This window comes from Ischnura elegans, chromosome X (genome assembly GCF_921293095.1).
Source record: "Ischnura elegans chromosome X, ioIscEleg1.1, whole genome shotgun sequence".
Classification (NCBI taxonomy): domain Eukaryota; kingdom Metazoa; phylum Arthropoda; class Insecta; order Odonata; family Coenagrionidae; genus Ischnura; species Ischnura elegans.
In genome coordinates this window covers 103,120,236-103,139,322 of record NC_060259.1, presented here as the reverse complement: position 1 = coordinate 103,139,322, position 19,087 = coordinate 103,120,236, and the positions used below count along the sequence as shown (strand labels likewise).

At 37.6% G+C, this 19,087-nt stretch overlaps 2 protein-coding genes across 2 annotated transcripts in view; one reads left to right on the top strand and one right to left on the bottom strand.

The window, feature by feature from the left end:
* The window catches only part of LOC124171652 (mitochondrial carnitine/acylcarnitine carrier protein-like), a 64,517-nt gene that overhangs the window by 18,967 nt on the left and 26,463 nt on the right, over nt 1–19,087 (top strand). The gene's annotated exons all lie outside the window — the stretch shown is intronic.
* On the bottom strand, nt 663–17,518 carry LOC124171651. Its single transcript, XM_046550873.1, has 4 exons — nt 17,349–17,518; nt 12,548–12,700; nt 9,951–10,085; nt 663–3,747 (listed from the first exon to the last, which is right to left on the bottom strand). The coding sequence occupies exons 1-4, from the start codon at nt 17,478–17,480 to the stop codon at nt 1,438–1,440; spliced, it is 2,730 nt and encodes a 909-aa protein (XP_046406829.1). The 5' UTR covers nt 17,481–17,518; the 3' UTR covers nt 663–1,437.

Here is a 19,087-nt window from a genome sequence, read left to right as displayed (position 1 = left end):
TATTTTAAAGTTGGTGGTCTTTATCATGTTTACAGTGATCGCTATGGCTTTCATGTGATATATGCGATTTTACACATATTCGAAAATGTCACTTTTTTGTTGAAATTTGTCAAAAGTACAATTCTTGAACATTTACAGGAAAAAAATTTGTAATTGAAAATCATTTTGATAGCATTTTGGTAAACTATGGCTGCATTTTATAGCCCCGAAAAGTTTTATTAGCTTGGCTCATTTGGTTGAGGTTTTACAAGGGCACAAATATGGTAGTTTTGAATAATTTGACTGGTAGGCAGAATTTTTGTATGTGCCTCATTGACTTCAAACACTCATATCATGGAAAATACTTATAATCTATCTTTAATATTATGGATTTTTCTTAACTAAGGTTGAAACTAACAACAGGGAAAAAATGATCAAAATTTGAGATGGTTAGCGTAGGACCCTGGTTGAGTTGACATGGAATGACCCACCATTCTTTTTTCAATTGATTCCGACTTTGCTCAAGAACTGGTGGAACCAAAGAACCAAACCAACCCCTCCCCACTATTTAACCGTTGATTACTTGGCAGTGCCATTGTCGCAAAGGTCACTTAAAATATACTCTCTCACTACATCCATACAGTTAACATACAAATTAACAGTCATCCATGAAAATATTACAATTCAAATTGTTAGAAAAGCAAGGTATCATTTAATTCTGTTTTTACAAAAAACAAGTTTCTCTAAATTACATTGAAGTAGCTTTCTTCATTACATCAAGAAATTTTGAAATGACCTATAGTCATATTAATGCATGATGCAGAAAATGTGCGTTCTTTAAAATCATGTTACACTTGGGAGAGCATGGATTAAATTTTGGAAAACTCTTTCTGGTGTCATCATAGTCTTTAAGTGAGAAAACATTTACCTGATATGTGTTGTTCTTCCCTACGCAACATCCAGTAATACTTTTATCCCGATTCAGTCCAAGCCATTCTAGCTGATAGTATTTATGGCATCAGACAATAGAATCATATATCTTCCTCCACGATGTTGCAAATGTCTTAGATGAATGTTAAAATGTTCTATATCTGCATATTTATTATTGGCAAAAACTTTCAAACTCAGGTTTTTTATCTTCATGCATTGTGATACTTAGGCAAGTGAAATTTTAGGTTGAAATCTTGATCACAATTAGTTAATTTACTATGAAATCATAAGTTATGATGTTAAACTGCGAGTCTATAATCCTCTCTTTGTATTTTATGAATTTATCCCAGTACCTATGACCTTAAGATAGCAATGAATTTTCTTCAGAAAAGTTTAGGTTAATTTCAGTAGTGTAAAAATCACTATCACACTCATGAGTCCTTACCTTCACTCTTCTGCTTGGTAATACCAAATAGCCACATTTTTCTCAATGTCTCACTCATTTCATTTCACAATTTATTTACAGGTTCAGTTCGATCTTAGTCTCTCTTTTGCTTGCCTTTCCATTTCTAACTTATAAGCTTTTTTGGATACTTTTATTTTTTTGTTTCCGTCAAATAAAATGTATTCTCTGTCATTGATGGAGATGTCACCTTGCTTTTTCAAAACACTTGGTTTTTTTGAAGTGTCTCTGTCTATAGGGAACTTGAGAGATGGAGGGCCATTGTCCACTCTGTCACTATTTGGTTGAAGGAAACTGAGTAGGTCGTTTTGCAGATCATTGTCTCTGCCTGCTGTTATTTGACTGACATTTTCTTTTTTATATATTTTACTTTTTTTTGCTGTTGATGGAGTGGGGAAATGAGCCATAGTATTTGATATGGAGGGATTAAAGTGAGGGTGTTCAGTTGCAGGGATTTTTGTTCCATTCTCTTCTGTTGTAGGGACAATTATGTCTTCATAAGTTTGAGGTGATTGACTTGTATTTGGTGATTTTAGTGGCTTATTTGATGTTGTTACTGTTTGGAGGCTGGTTGAGCTGGGTTGTTTTTCTTCTGGATATGATGTCGATATTGTTTCACTTCCGGTTTCATTATTCTGTTGTTCCACTAAGGATACTGAATCAGTAATTGTCGCTACTGCCTGCATTTCATTTTGTGGCTTTATTTTTTTCACCAACTTATTGCTTTCGTCCAATCTTGTTTTCATGCCTAGCAATCCTTGCTTAGAGATATAGTTGGAGTAAGATTGCTTGATGACATTGGCTTTATAAGTATACTTTTTGCACCGTAATACCTTCCTCAAAACGTGAAACACACTCCAGTTTTTGTACTTAACTGGGGTTTCACATTGTGGAGCTACTCTTTTATCATAAATATAAGCTGTCCCTGACTGTCTACATGATAATCCTTTGTCATAGTGATTTTGGCAAATTGAATTTGTTCGTTCCTTCACCTTGTTTATAGATGTTTCTCGCCAGCCCATCATGGCACAAGTACAATGCCATGGGTTTCCATCAAGGCGTATCATTTTGGCCTGAATATTTTGGAACACTCTTTCAGGTAATTCTTTAAATTTGTTATTTTGTAAAAGCAATTCCTTAAGGGATGAATGTTGGTCGAATATTCCAGGAGGTAAACTTTCCAGATCATTGTATGATAAATCCAAGTAAATCAGTTGGAAAACCCCTATAAATGCATCCATGGATATGGTTTTTATCTGACAGTGACTTAGTGTTAATTGTTCCAATTTTGGTACTTCTGCAAAGGCATCAAAATCAATGGCTTTTATTGATCCCTTCATTTCAAGTTCTCTGAGAAGTGGCATTCCAGTTAGAGTTACCCTTTCAATTATATCGATGTTGACATTATGAATGAATAGTTTAAGTAAGGATTTTAGGCCAGAGAATGAATTTTGAATGATTTCTATCCCAATGTCATCTCCTCCCAAGTATAGTATCTCAGTGGCATTCATTATTTCAAAAGTGCTAGAAAAAACAGTTTCAATGGGATTATGCCTGAAATCAGCTGTTTTCAAGTGCGGTAATGGAGGCAGAGAAAGCTCAGATAGGTGCGAAAAGTTATTGTGGGAGAGGTCTAACTTTCTGAGTTCCAGCAATCCTGCCAAACTTGTATATTGCAGGCTTAGAAGTTTGTTGTATGCTAGTGAAAGTGTCTTTAGGTTTGGGGCTCCATAGAAGGTGAACTCTGGAATAAACCGCAGGTGATTTTCTTCGAGAGAGAGGTACTCCAGTTGTGGTAAGCCATCAAACATTTTCCAGTTGACCTCTTTCAAACCACAGGCATAGAGCCTTAGAAATATTAAGTTTGGAAGGCCAATATAAATAGATGACTTCAATTGCTCTTGTTCTCTGCGGTAACGGCCATAAGGCAAAATTTCATCTTCGGGTTCCGGAGTTAAGAACACTAGTTGGTGTGAATTGTGGAATGCATAATCAGGTGACTCCACTTCCAAGTCGTCTTCATGGACTTCATATTTGTAGTTCATGGATTGCTTGGGAGTAGGTCCTCCCTCGTCGTGGAAAAGATAACCATTTCCTTCTATTTGAACGTATTGAAGGTTGAGGTACTGCAGGGAGTGAAGTTGTTGTATTGACTCAATATGTAAGGTGATCCTCTCCTTTGTCTGACTCTCTCCCATGCTCCCGTCAGAGGGAAAGTGGGATGGAATGGTGTTGCCGTGGTGACCACTCACTTGGTCATCTCCATACCCTTGGAAACCTTGGATTTCCAGTGCCAAGAGGTCCAGTTGATTGTGAAATATGCTCTCTCCTAATGTCACAATCCCCGAGTCTGGTGATTGCAGCAGAGTGAGCACCTGAAAATAACACAAATAAGTCTGTAGCCTACAGCAATGCAATGAGTGTGTTAGTTTTCAGCGCTATCTTCTTCCTTTCAATGCATGTTGCTCAGGTGTTCGAAAACATTTGCTCTAGCATGAGAGATGCATATTTAAGGCGATTAGGTTAAAGTAGATTCATTGATTTGTACAAAAATAAGACATTACATTATCAGGTGGCATAAATTCATGTTTTATTTAGAAAAAAATATTTGATCATTTGACTGTAGATTAGAAGTTCTGTGTACTACTTATCCTGTATAAATTATGCTGGGACTCTAAAAGCAAGAATTAATGGTGGTAAAAGTACATAAAATGAGGGCCATAGTGTGCCATGTTACCCTGGTAGCTATTTTGGACATACTAATGTTCTTTTTCAAAATCATGCTCATACAGGCATGATGAAAATTATTTTCAATAGACAAATAGCTTTAAGTATTTAATATTGTGGAAAAAAGTATCATATACAGTTTGTGTGTCCACTTTTGGTGTGCAAGAAAATCAGTTTCATTTTCGGACGGTGTAAGCCTAATTCACGATGAGGAATATTCAAACACTTCATCATTTTCCTTTTCTCTATGTATGATTAGGAGTCAGTATCCAGGCATCTTTTTTTCCCCCCCGAGCGTCATTCTAGCTGGTTGCCTGTGTAACGGTGCATAGTAGAATGCTTATTTAATGCTTTCAAAATTTTATATTTAATATTCTTGGGTCTCTAGGCCTTCAGTTGGCTCTCAGTGTATTGTCAAACTTAGCGGAATTGCCAAGAAATGTGCTGGGTCTGAAGAAAAAAGTAAATTGACACATTCATTGTGGTTGATGCCAATTGGCATCATGCAGGTGTTGATCACGGAGTTGCCTGATGACAATTAGCATAAACTAAGTAAACATAAAAGAACTTCGCTCCTCATTGGTGCTGCAGTGAATGTGTTACGAGAAAAATTGGTAGGAATTTTCAGCCATCTAGCCCATTAGGATGTTTTAAAGGCACTAAATATATATGTTATTTAACGAAATAATTTCATAAATATCTCCATCCTGTGAACCAGCATGAATTTTGCTTTTGCTTTGCCAGTATTCCTACTCTGAATTGTTCAATGGAAGAGGGAAGATGATCACATGCGTTTGAATGCCTTGAATGGCTTACTATGCCATCAGAAAGGTGACTGATGTTCTCACACACCAATATGTAGTTCTGGCGCAAACATTATTGGGACACCTTTTCCATTATGTTAAATACTATCAGCCATTTGTCTATCAAAAATAAATTTCATGCTTTCATATTCATTATTTTGAAAAAGAACAGGACAATGCCCAAATTCCCTGAGTAAATACCATCTTTTAGCTGTTGAATATTATTCTTTTAAATTGAATTACAGCATAGGAATGATGGTGATAGTTTAATTCACAGCCATGTACATGCAATCTCTCTCAAGCATTTTCTACTCTTAAGGCCTGGTATATGATTCATTAGCATTTACTAGCTAATGTGTAAATGTATGAACCCAAGAATGAACTCTAAAATGCTTATGGGTCTTTCCACCTCAAATCAACTAACATTTGTCTCATATGGTCTCATAATTTGATGAAAACTTCTGCATGGATGTTTATCCACCTCAAAATATATGAATGTAAGTTCATGGGGCTTCAGCCCCAGTGCAAATTTTTTTTCCCTTCTGGAAACTACCTGCCATACATCCCCTTAGGAGAAAACTAGCCCTGGGACACTTATCCTCTTACTCTCTCTTAACTATTAAATGCTGTGAACTGAGGTCAGGGTCTCAGGTCTGAAATTTTCTGAAAATAATATACATGATATAAACCACTACTGACTGTGCTACAAAGATTGAAATATTTTGAACTATCAAGTGGATTTTAGAAGCAAGCTCCTACGGAGACAATGCCATAATAACTAAGGCAATTTTCGTTAGGTCTAATGATGACTATAAATGTCCATTTCATGTAAACAAAATTTAAAGCTTATTTAACAAAATTAAAAATATTCTGATGCATACAAATTGAAAAAAGAGCTACACATAACCATATAGGCAACCCGCATATCATTCTAAGTACTACTTGCATGATACAGTACGCCTGTGTTAGAAGTCTAGGGTTGTCGTAATTGCTCTTGACCATAATATTATGACTGATACATTCTATGATGAAGAATAAATGCCACTGGTATTTGTAATCTACATCATTAACAATATGATTCTGATGAGCGTATAGTGAGAGCTGAACTGAAGATTCAATTAGGCAACCAGGTAGAATGACGTCATTGTCAATTGTACTTATTCTGTAATGGTTGAGTAAGTTCAAATTTTTTTAATGCAAAGATGAGATATTATTTAAGCATCGTCATGAGTGACCTCAGAGTAAAAAGTACTTAATTTTTCTCTATAATTTATCCGTTATCGTATTTATGATTTTTATCTTGAAATATATTGATTATCTTATCATTTTAATCCCTTCCCTCTTTTTTTCATTCCTAAGACTTAACATATTAAAGCTCATCATATGGCAATGCCTAAGGAAAGTTAGAGTTCGCAGCCTCAGTACACCAACGATACTAATTAATCAGTTGTTTACTTGCCACATTTACCAAGTGGTGCAAGTTTGGTTGTGATTGCAATTTTATAAAACAAATGATCGTTTTAAAAATGACAGCAGACTGAAGCGGAAAGAACAAGGTCATTTTCATTACGTGACACTTCTTTCTTTGATTGTTCATTAATTATCTAAGCTTAGGAAGCCATTTAAGAAAAATAATTCTAATATAACTAAATGAGTACTTATGAGGAATTTCTTTTTAGAAAATTATATGTTCATATGCCTACAGAGTATCATCATAGTTGCGATAATCGGGGATGATGACGGAAGCATTATCAAAATGGAGTACTTCTTGAGTTACTCTCCTATCACTTTGCTCACATTTTGAATGTTGTACATCAACATCACTGTAGCGCAGCGGTTCCCAAACTGGGGGTCGCGACCCCCAGGGGGGTCGCGGGCCGTTCGGAAAGGGGTCGCAAGATGTATACGAATAATAAAGTGAACTATGTACTTAAACTTAGACAACCATTTTTAGGGGGTCGCGGCTAAAACGTATGGGCTAAAATGGGTCGCAGAAAGAAAAAGTTTGGGAACCGCTGCTGTAGCGGACCCAAGATTTTACTGGGAGTAAGGCGGGAACTGGCACGATTGCATTACCTGTGATGTCACCTCTGCCTGAACCCAAATGGATAATGAACTGCAAATGGTAGTGAATAATGGATCACTTACGAGCACTCCTGAGCCTTGGTAGTGTTTATTGGACCTTTCCCTAATCTGACCCTTTGTGGGGGGGGGCTCTCTCGGGACGCTCAGGAAAGGAGTTGAGCGGGAATTGCAATGGTCTTTTACCTGCACTGCTCGTCCTGGTAGAAAAAGGCTCTTGCCTCCTTGATAAATTTTCTTTCACAGAGAGGAAGACTTAGTGATTTAGCTACCACAACTGAAGGATTAAAAGTAAAAAATAATGCCAGAATCCGTAAACCTTACATCATTTTAGGAAACGGAAATCAAAATGTTCTTATTTTGCTTTTTTCAAATAGTTTATAGATGCATTTTATATTCATGCAAAGAGATGAAATATAAGCACAAAATTTTTATCCTTACATTGCCTTGGGAAGAAGTAAGAAAAACTTAAGCTAAACTAAGCATGATAAATGCATAGTAAAGCCAAATTGTTTCTTGTATATGGTTTGTTTTTACCAAAATTAGCTAAAGCTAGATTCCTGTGGTTGGAAAAAGTCGAGAAGTCAATTCCTTATTCAACCATTATACAATGAGTACACTTCAAAATTATGTCATACTACCTGGTTGTCTAGTCCAAATCTTAACCCACTCCATGTATGTATTTCTAATAGGGTAGCCAGGATGCCATCCATGCTGGAGTGAGATGTAAATGTTTAATACTTTAAAAATTCCTGTTATGAGTTACCTCTAAATTTAACTGTGGAATAGCAAGTTAGAGATGCCTAGATTATAAAATTAAATTCACCAAAGGATAAAGTTTTCCATGAAGAAATATTTGACCAGCCAGGATTCAAACCCGGATCTCCCAATTGCCGGTCAGGTGTGTTAACCAGTTACACCACCAAGCCATTTTCACAGATGAAACTTCATGATGGGTTTTACTGACATCAATAGGTCACAATTTGATAGAGAAATTGAAGGAATTACATATATGATCCAAAGCATTTTTTTGATAAAAATAAAAAAATGAAAATGCACAAAAAATATTTTTCACAAAACAAGCTTGGGGTATTTCGTTTGAGGTGAATACTCACCAATACAGAAGTTTGGATCAAAATGTGAGGCCATAAAGGACAAAATTTTCTTAATTTGATGTGTAATGATTCATCCTGTTACCAGTCAACTTGTATGAATGCGGGAACAGATGATAGAACTTATTCCAATGACCATGCATTTGTACTTTTCTGTTCTGGCTCATCAAAATGAATAATGGGATTATACATCCTCAACTCCTATGATTTCATATTAATGTATTGTGCTATGTGGCCTTTAAATAGATATGTATTTCATAAGTGAAGCCATTGATGCCAGTAGAGCTGATTTTTATGCAGGATATTTTCATCTCCTAACCCAGCATTTCCCGAACTTTTTCTTTCCACGACCCATTTTTGCCCATATGTTTTAGCCGCGACCCCTTAAAAATGGTTGTCTAAGTTTAAGTACATAGTTCACCATATTATTTGTATACATCTCGCGACCCCTTTCCTAACGGCCCGCGACCCCGCTGGGGGTCGCGACCCCCAGTTTGGGAACCGCTGTCCTAACCTGACTCCTACAATCAGAAAATTACCTATGTAACATTTGATCTGTAACCGTTCGGGGGCGGTTTACTCATTTAAATGGCATGCAAAGGTCCATATGGGAGCCGCAGCAGCATTTGAATATGTGTAGCTCTCTAAAGGTTACGGATGTGTGACTTATGCAAAGACATATTTAAAATTAAGGGGATTTTGCACCATTAGCACCATTGTAGTTAAGTGGTAGGACATCAAAGATGTAGTCACAAGTGTTGTTATTATGTAAATGATAAATATTTCCCTCTCTAAATTCAGTTGTTCTCTTGGACCTGAAATTGCAATGCGTGTAAAGAATTTGGTTGAGGGAAGGGAGAAATAAGATACGACGGAAATAAAATAATCCTCATTCAGACATTCTCCCTTAAGTTTAAAATAAGAAATTATGAAAGTTGCTACCCACTTGCCTTGAGTTTTTGACATCATTAGAGTTAGGGTTCATTTATTTGCTCTGGGAGAACCTTTCATTTAAGTGAGGAATCACTCAGAAGAGGGAAAACAACAACAAACCGCAAGAGACCAATGCAAGAAAGGGAGGGGTAGCTGAGAAGTGATGATTCACCTGGCATGAGCTCGTGATGTCATAGACTTTTCTGCATAAGGATTTTGTATTTTAGGCCTTTTTGAGTTTTCACCATGCAAAGCCTGAGAAGTGGGTAACAGATGAAGAAAATATAAAAATAGATGTCTTTATTTTTCAAGTATATACTCTGGCAAGTGAAATAAAACTAACAGTGAAGGAGCCCATTGGAGTCATGTCTTTGAGGTTTTTTAAAATTACAGTCGAAAATATCATAATCATTTAAATGACAAGGAAGCATTTTCTCATACTCTGGAGTAAAATTGCTGCAGTTAAAGCTGTTGTGGTTTGTACAAAGTTGTGAATAGCTTTTACTGTTTTAATGGTAGTTATGACTTAACTTTTCAATTGGTACTTCAAAGGCTGTCAGTTTAAGTACATAGAATACATATTTAAGTTAGTGTCAATCAGTACAATTAATGAAAAGGATTCTTTTGTGAAGAGATAGACAATTCATGAGTTGATGCAATGAAATAATGACTATTTTGGTTCTACATTCATATCTACCAGGTGATGGCTCAGTGAGCCGATACGCGTTTTACGCAGTAAAAAATTTTGTGGAAAAGTTCTACTATCTTTTATTTATTTAAATACGTCTAATTTCCACCAATTGAAGCCTGAATCTGTTGAACTTATCTACAACCACCATCACTCAATCCATAAGAGCTGTGTTCTATTACTTGAGAAATGGTCAACATTGGAATTTATCACAGTCACCAATGCATACTTACTTCTAGATCTGTCGGCAGCTTCTCAAGTAAGTCACTTGCTTGAGTGTCCTTTGTCAATACGCATATAGCCATTCTCATGAGGTCATTGGCTTCATTAGTGGGCCCATTTTGGAAATTGTCCTCTGCGTGAAGTGCCTACAATCAAAGTAAAATGCTGTAAATCCCTCGGATTCTTTTTCACTATGCTGGAATGCTCTGTGTATGTATTTGGGAAGAAATATGATGATGCAGTGTCATAAGAAGTGGTTTCTCTCTTAATTGTAGGCTATTCATCATTACACATTGATTGACTTAGATAAATACATTGCAAATAGGGAAATTTCAGTTTTCAAAGCACAGGAAAGATCATTCAACGTTATTAACATGCATGCAGGGTTGCTATAGGTAGGAAAATTCGGGGAAAAGTCAGGGGATTTGAAGTGGGCGAGGGGAAAGTTTGGGAATCTTGCCCATGGCATCTTGGGAATTTTATGTCTCATTGCACAAATCATAAGAATCTCTGTGGTGTCGACTGATTGTGAGTGAGGTCTTTGATACAGCAAAATGTGCTTAACGTGTCTAAAAACATCAATTCCATAATGTCCTAATTTACTCGTTATTTTTGGAAAATTAAGACTTTGATAAAACTGCATTACATATCATCCTTTTACTGGAACTTATGATTTTTTGACTTCACTTTTGACCCTCAGATAAAGTGCTGTGGAAGACGGCAATTTTATTCAAATTTACGAACTTCAGATAATTACGCACATGTAGTCTACTTGTCTTGTAGGTATGCTTTTTACTCTAAGGATACATAAGGATTCATTTACCATCTAATGAAAACTGGATGGAAATCCTTGTCCTTCATCTGGTTGAAATATAGGTTAATAAATGCTATGTGATAGCGTGAGGATGATAGAGGAGCATCTCTCTAAATGAAGAAGAGTTGGGATGCAACGTTAAATTTTAGTGCTGGTATTAGGAAGAGGTTATTGACCTATATGGTTTTTATGATGGAAGGCTATTTGTGGAAGGGCAGAGAGGAATCTTGCATGCTCACTAGGAAAAATGTCAATGGCTTAGCATCCAATGTGATGAATGGAGTGCTGTCTTTGAATTCACTTAGACCCAAAATCATGATTCAGTAAATGAATTTGAAGGATGGGAAAATGAGTGACAATGTAAAGGGAATCTTCCTCGTTCAACCACACTACCAATTCATTCAACCAAAAGTAGCTGCTGCCGTTCATGATTTTGTGACATCATTAGAGGTGCCATTCATTTGCTCGTTCATTCACTCATTTAGGGAAGGAATTGATCAGAAGATTGTAAACAACAACAAGCCACTTGATGCTGACTGTAGTTCATGACATTATTAACTTAATATGAAAGAAGGAGTCTATTTTTTGCTGTAAACAGCTCGAGCATTAGGCGACTGATCAAAAAATGGAAAAATATGCTTCTTTTAAGGATTCAATCTCTTTCACAATGGATGATAAAAATATTTGTGCACAAACTCATCACTCACTGCACATCACAATCCACATCTAATCATCCACACCAATCAGTGCTCCAGCAGTGATTGAGCAACCTCTGGAAAACCTTTGCCTTGCACATGATTTGAATCTGGTCCTCCAGATTTCAAGTCCAACGCTAGCCACCACCACAGCAGAATCCCTATTACAAGCTTTCATCCAAGAAGAAAGAATTTATGAATCCTATGCTTGCATTCCATATTCCTGTGGAAATAACTGTGAAGATAGGCTACTGTCAATTTTTATGTTGCTAATTAACTCTGTAGGCTGTCACTGGGGGAATGCTCTTTTTATGAGTGTTTTTGCATTGCTAAGTGACTCATTTGGTAGGCTTTAATTATATTTCATTAGTTATCATTAATTATTAACAATACACATTAGTTATTTGAACCATGAGTAATATTAATTAACAGAGTTGAAGGTTTGGGCTCACAAAGATAAGTTGGCTTGTTTTGTACTTCAATCTACTGTTTTTTTATTAATCTCATCAAGAAGTCTTAGTCATATAATGATAGTGTAAGTCCATGTAACCAAATTAAATGAAAGGTCCAATGCGAAGGCTATGATATACTTCCATCTTCGCAAAAATATCAATTGTCAGATTAACACGCAGGCAGGATTTCATTGTCCGCCTTTCCCATTCTTTTGCTTCTTGCATAACGTGTTTTCAATGCTTTATTACAACAATAATGACATGCAATTTCAGTTTTGTTTGTCATTAATAACCAGTGATATTACCCTCTTAAAATGTTTGAATCAAAAGGAGGATTCCATTATTTATTGCCTCATGCATGCTTTACTTCAGGGAATGAAAATTCATTTAAATTGTGAGGTTTAACTATGTTTTAACTTCTATAGAATTTGTGAGATTGAACAATCTGTGGTTAAATCTTTGATCACATTAATACGTCCAACCATGCTTTTTACATTACTTGCATCACATTTTTATTTAAAATTACCCTTATGGAGGCAGTGCGACTTTTAGAGCAAATTATTGTCCTTAAAAGTTAGATACTCATTACATTCGGGAGTGGTTGACTTCCACAGAGCTGGTGGCCTCAAATGTATGTTATATCGTACCTCATTGTTGTACTCGTGTGTCTCTTGGGAGTGGCCTTTTTGTCCAGTTGATTCTTCCATCATCCATTTCCTCATCGGCAGATCTTTGAAGTGACTCAAGTGACACGAACATTCATGAGGACATTCCACACTCCAGCTCTCATCTCTGCCTTCCTGGATAAATGTAGATATTTATAAATGAGAAGTTTTGTAGAATTTCATTAAACTGGTTGCGTACAATAATTTTTCTAATGAAGTGGACTGTGATACATGTTGGTTCTCTGCTTCTGCATACTGTCATTATTTGCAATGCTGTAGACTTGTATTACTGCTATTGAACCCACTGTCTCTAGAATTAATTTAAAAAGAGTATCATTATGTACCATCAGGATAGGTCATGTCTTTTTTCAGGACTTGACGTATCCTGATGGTACATGTATTATTTGCTTCTAAAACTAGTACTAGTGAATACCAAAGTTATTTGAGGTATATTGGCTGAGGAACAAGTCAAGGCTGTCCACTATCTCTGTAGCTTTTTAAGGAGTATGCTGAGGAGATTGTAAGAGAGGTGTGGGTGAATTGGAAGCTGCAGTAAAAGTAGGGGGAATGATGTTTAAATCAGTGAGGTTCACGGATGATCAGGCTTTGATTAGCCAGTCAGAGAGGGGGCTGCAGGCTCTAGTGGATGTATTAGACAAGCCCTGCAAGGACTATGGCATGAGGATTAATCACAGGAATACCAAGGTTATGCAGTTGTCCAAAGCATTACAAGCTAGGAATGTGTGACTCAAGGTGATCACTTGAGCAGATAAAGCAGTTCAACTATTTGGGCTGAATGTTAGAGGAAAACGGATACAGTAGTAAGGATGAAAGGGAGTAGGCCTTATTGCGAATTGAAGAGGGAAGTCCATGAAGGGAGGGGAGATTGCCAGAAATTTTCGTAAATACTCCTTACAAGCCTGCCTTATATGGTAGAATACTTCAGTAATGCGGTACATTGCAGTTACTAATAATGTATTTTTTCATATGCATGTTTCCAAGGAGTAGAATTTTATTGGGAGAGTATTTAAAGGTACTTCCTTTTTTCATTTGAAGCTCTTGCTGAATATTTTATTGTGTCCATGTTCAATATAAGGCTTAATGAATTATTTGCCAGAATGATTTTTATATTAGCCTCAAGAACTTCTAATAATTGGATTGGTCATTCCACCTCAATTCAACTAACGTTTCCCCATTAAGTTGTAAGACTTTGAAGATGAAAATTTCTGTGCGGGTATATATTCAACTCAAAATAAATATATCGAGGCCATTTTTCCGAAAATATTTGCTTTTAATATTTTCAAATTTTTTCTATAAAAACCTGCCTTGAATCATATATTTATTTCTATTTCTCAAAAAAATTGTGATAGAGCCATGATCCATGGTTTATTTTAAAGCTAAATCTTTATTATAAATCTAATTTAATATCCTGAGGGACAAATGTTTCTTGAATTGAGGTGGATTGACCTGGATGTGTCTCAATTCCTTTTCTATCATTATTATATTTATTTGTTTGAAAAATATTTAAGTAACTCTTCTCAAATACTCCATCTCTGAGTTGGCCCAAACTTTTACTTTATGAATTAGAAATACATATCTAAATTACGACACCAAACAAAATTTAGTGGCTTTTTTAAGTGATATTTTTAATTATGCATACCCTTGGCATATACAGCAACCCTATTGATGGCTTAATTGCTCCAGATCATTGTACTATGGCCTATAGTTTCATTGATAAACTATCAACACTGTCAATATTTTTTTAGCAAAAATGCAAAAAAATAAAAATGTGCGTAATGAGCACAATTTTGTTCTAAATGGTATCAGGGTATTTACTTTGAGCTGTGAATAGACGGGAACAGAAATTTTCATCAGAATCAATACCCTAAGGGACAAATGTTTCTTGAATTGAGGTGGATTGACCTGTCAATTTGCAAATTGTCTTTAGAGGATCATTTAATGAATTTATTATTGTAAAGAGCGAATAATCATCACAAGAATGTCTTACAGTAAATTTATTTGATAATAATTATGATTAAGAATGCTTGATTATGTTGCCTTTATGTGATAAATTTCTGTTAAAAGCTGATTTGTTCATCATTTCACAGTGAAGCCATGGAAATAGTTCAAATTTCAGCAGGTTAGTTCGAGGGAAATAGCACACTGGGTAGTCCCGTGAAGGGGTGAGGGGAATCCCGATTGTAAGCTCAAAAGAAATTCGCTCTTTTACTTCAATACCCTTCTTCATGGTTTTTTGCAAGTCACAGCTCAATCGTATTATTCTCAATCCCCTGCCTTGGCCCTTATAATCATCTCCTAAGAAAACGGCCTTCAAAATTTCCCCAATACATATCCTACTCTTAAGATTGTGGACAGACGACCCTCCATGGCTAAGAGAAAAGGAAATGGCAGGTTTGGCTTATGGTAGCCTTTTTTCTCCTTCGGCTTACATTAATGTGCACTGGAGCACTATCCACGATAAAATCTGAGAATGAATAATTTCTCACGTACCATTTGAGAAATTATTCATTCTCAGATTTTTTGCAAGTATCCCGATTCTTACAGGCGTGCCGTTTGGAGGGTACTTTAACACAACACTCAGTCAAATGGGATCAGTGGTCCTCTTGGCGCATTTTGTTTAGCGTAGGGTGATGTTGATGTCGTATTTTGTTCCTATTATCCTTTCATGCCTTCGGAGGCCTCTATGACTATTGCTGTCAACACATTTTTTCCAAACCCCTCACCGCGGCATTCGCAACGCCTCTGCCACGCGCACGCCACTGAGCACCGGGAGCCGGCCGTTCCCTGAATACTTCCACGGCCAGCTAGCCGGCGGTTGTAACGTCACGGTGAAGTTCCGGGGGGTGCACGTCAGTCATTGAATGTGCTCGAAATACTGGTCACGAGAGCCATCGAATTTACGTCTACAATATGTTATCTCTCATCATTATAAATCTCAGTATGGTCGGCACAAGGGAACAAGCATTCTGTTTCTTGTCATATATGATCAATTTCTTCGGAATCGCCCATGGACGTGATGGTGAAATTGTGCTTCATGTCAGCCGCTGATACTTTCTACATTTCTAATGTATAATTTAATCAATCCAGTTCGAAAACTATGTGCTCTGAATTTAGATGCGATTAACAAAGTTAATACTAATGTCATTCGTGAAATTTGACGGAATTGTATTTGGGACATAAGTATTTTCATATTTAAACTGGAAATAATATAGTGAAATTACCGGGACATGCCCTACTAAGGTGTCTACTATGATGGAAATTGTAATTGTCCTAATATGTGACCTGGGGTTAGTTAATGCAGCCTGCAGCAACCCAACCCGGCGGCTGAGAAGCCATTGTACTGCAATTATAGTGGTCTATTGATTGTCTATTAAATTACAGCGTTACCATTCCACATCGCGTGAAAGAATGAAGGCACCCACGCGTCTAAATGACAAGATCGTCTTGAGGTCAGTGCTTAAATTCGGCGGGAACGGTGTTCCGGCAACTATCAGGGAACATATCTTTTTTATGTATGGTAAAACATGATTCCTCATTCATTTTTTGTTACAAGTTTTAAAAAAATCGGAAGCTTTAAGGGGAGGGGATAATATTTGAAAATCGTGTGGTTTAAATGTGTTGGAATGCGTTCCGATACCTAAAATTTTAGAAATTTGCCACTGCTTGTATGTATTCATGAAATTTTTCAAGATAAGCAACCAGGCTGCTAACGATGACAAATTCAAACTAATGAAATTTCTTTGGCCGGAATAAGCTTCATCGTCAATTCAAGAAATTTACCTGAAAACGGTGCTATTTATTGCATAGTAACGGTGTGTTAGATTGAACGTTTTAGTCGCTTTGAAACTGGAGCCCTTATTAATTCAAATCACGTGTTTAATTGATTCTGGGTTTGATAGTGAAGTTAAGGGAGCCAATCCATTGTTGTGTGTATCTGCTAATTATGTGTGTTCATGTATTGAATCATGTTGTGTTGTGCATATTTATGTCCATGCGCTACGAGAGACTGTTTTGGGGACTTGGGACGTTTAGCGTAGCGTGCGAAAATTCCACTGAGGGTAATAATTTGTGTGGACTTGGTGGACCCCATGTCTTCCGAGTTCGGCACTCTGGCGCTATGGGCACAAACATGCTTCCTTGTGACATTGTATCTCTGGCAGCGTAAAACATCTTGTCTTCCACTGCCAACTAAACTCCGCAGGAGAGGAAGATGCCTTAGTAGTTTAAGAGGTACAACACACGACTTTTCCTCCATGGAATGTTCGCTCTAAAAATGCCCTCGCGAATCACTCCGTAAAGGGTTGCCGCTGGCTTGTCCGCGATTTTCCCTCGCGTAATGTTTATCTTGGAACGAAAAAAGGCGCCATGAGGCCCACAGTTTCATGTCACATACAATGACAGGAATAAAACCCACAACTTTGTAGTTGAGTCCGCATGACACCCTATTAGGAGTCGGAATTCTGTTGAAAACTCTTTTTCAAGGAATCGTGTCACTTGCAGTAATTAATCTAGCCGTGACACGAGTATGGTATTGCGTGACACATTGCATATCATAGCTGCCCCATGATGGATCTAGTTGAGAGTGGCATGGGCGGAGGAAAGCTATGCGTCAGTCCCATGTCCACCGAAACTTGTTGAGAGGTAGGTGCGCGCTCCTCTCTGACTTGGTGTCCGCTGGGTAACCACAAAAAAAGGCAGAGCTCGCGCATATTGGACTGGGGTCCTGTGCGCCCGAGCACCTTCCGAAGTGACCGTGACTCACCGAGGGTGATAGGATGAGCAGGGACAGGATGAGGATGAGGTGCCCTCGGAGCCACTTCATCCCGGCTAGTCTCTGGCTGCTGCTTTCCCTTTGAAGTCCGGCTGGCTCGCGTGCTGGGCTGGTGCTCCTCATGGGGATTTGTGTTAACGAGCGAGTGTGGCGGCCACAGGAAGGCGATCCCGATAGGACTATCTCTGCTCTACGGTCTCCCACGCTACTTCCGCCGAGGGCGAGAGATACATCATGGCGTCCTCCCCACCGCCCTCCCCGCTGCACTTGCTAGGATCTTTTTCAATCGATTTAGCATTTCCCTCGTCCTTCCGCGTCCCTTCCACGTGTAACCTTGGAAGGGCAATATTGAAATAGTTAATTATTTTACGATACCTTCGTGTCTCATTGTGTATATTTAGAATGCATGTGACACTGCTCCCTTGATATGTTTAAAGACAGTCAAAAATGTAGGATTGTTTATTTCAACGGTAGAGGAAATTCGAAGTACGTAGAAGTTTTATGTGATTTTAAACATTTTAGTAATTTGAAATGTTACATTTTTGTAACGAGTGCTAGAGTTGAAGTATTAGAAAAATTTGAAATTGTCAACATTCCGTATTTTTTATGCTATGACTAATTGTTCCAGACCCATTCACGTCTCATTAAGATAGACTTACCTTTGACACCTTAACCTTCGGCTGCGGTAGCGAGATGGCTAGTCTTCCTCTGTGGGCGGAAAATTTTTCCAAGGAGGCCAGTCTTTTTTCTGTCGGGAAAGGCAGCGCTGGTTAAAGGCCCTTGTAATCCCCTAGCGACCTTTTTCCCGAGGGCCCCACCCACGAAGGGCCGGATTGGTGGAATTTCGGAAAATGTTGATGAATGCCAGCCTCGGTGGCGGCGGGATAAACTCCTCGCCTGCCAAACAGGCTTGTTTGGCATGGTGCATATGCAATTGTTGAAATGTTCATCACACCCCGATGTAAAAGGCCAATGTGTGCTGTTTTCGGTGGAATGGAAATAAATAATGATAGAATAAATTTATTTCATCGGCCAAAATCTACGAAACGAATAGTATTGAGAATTTGATCGTACATATCTGTTTAACTTGACACCAAACACCAAGGAAATTGATTGATATTTGCCGGCATTGATTAAAACTCCTCTATCCCTCTCAGGATAGTCTAGTACCTCATGGGAATGAAATGAGATCCCCTAACAACTGAGGGAGGGCCTCCTTTGGGCTAAGAAAGGAGGTTTGTCAATCGTCCCATTCACGAAAGAAAGTTTTGGTCTTATATATAAGAATTGCAGCGGGTGAGAAGAAATGCTTTTACCTACAAGTGCGTTCTTTTCGTGTTGTCACCGGCACACCCGTTCACTTACGTTAGGTGAAGGATTTAATTGACGCAATCTTCAACCTCAACTCACAATCACCTTCCCATTCCACTTTTTATTCATATAAATCCCAGCCACTTCAGAAATTGTTTCCCAATTAATGGCAATAGGTGATGATACCGATATATATGAATGTATCCTCAATTTGAATTATACTACCACCGTTTTATTGGTGTAATATTCTTATGCAGGCCGTTTAATGAGAATTATTGCAATTTAATCTCGGTAATAAACAAGCTACTTTTCGCCGACAGCTAACTTTCAATTAACTTTCGTAGTAATGATACTTACTAGGATTTTGAATATATACTCAGTTACCTACCTAGGAAAGATAACCAGACATTATCACCGCT

Bases quoted from the DNA above. Each gene is read 5' to 3' on its own strand.
- LOC124171651 (XM_046550873.1), bottom strand. From the start codon at position 17,480: ATGAGGAGCACCAGCCCAGCACGCGAGCCAGCCGGACTTCAAAGGGAA. The intron at 12,701-17,348 runs GTGAGTCACGGT...ACATTTATCCAG, and splicing joins TGCTCATCCTATCACCCTCG to GAAGGCAGAGATGAGAGCTG. The intron at 3,748-9,950 runs GTAAGTATGCAT...TGTTATTTTCAG, and splicing joins AGCTGCCGACAGATCTAGAA to GTGCTCACTCTGCTGCAATC.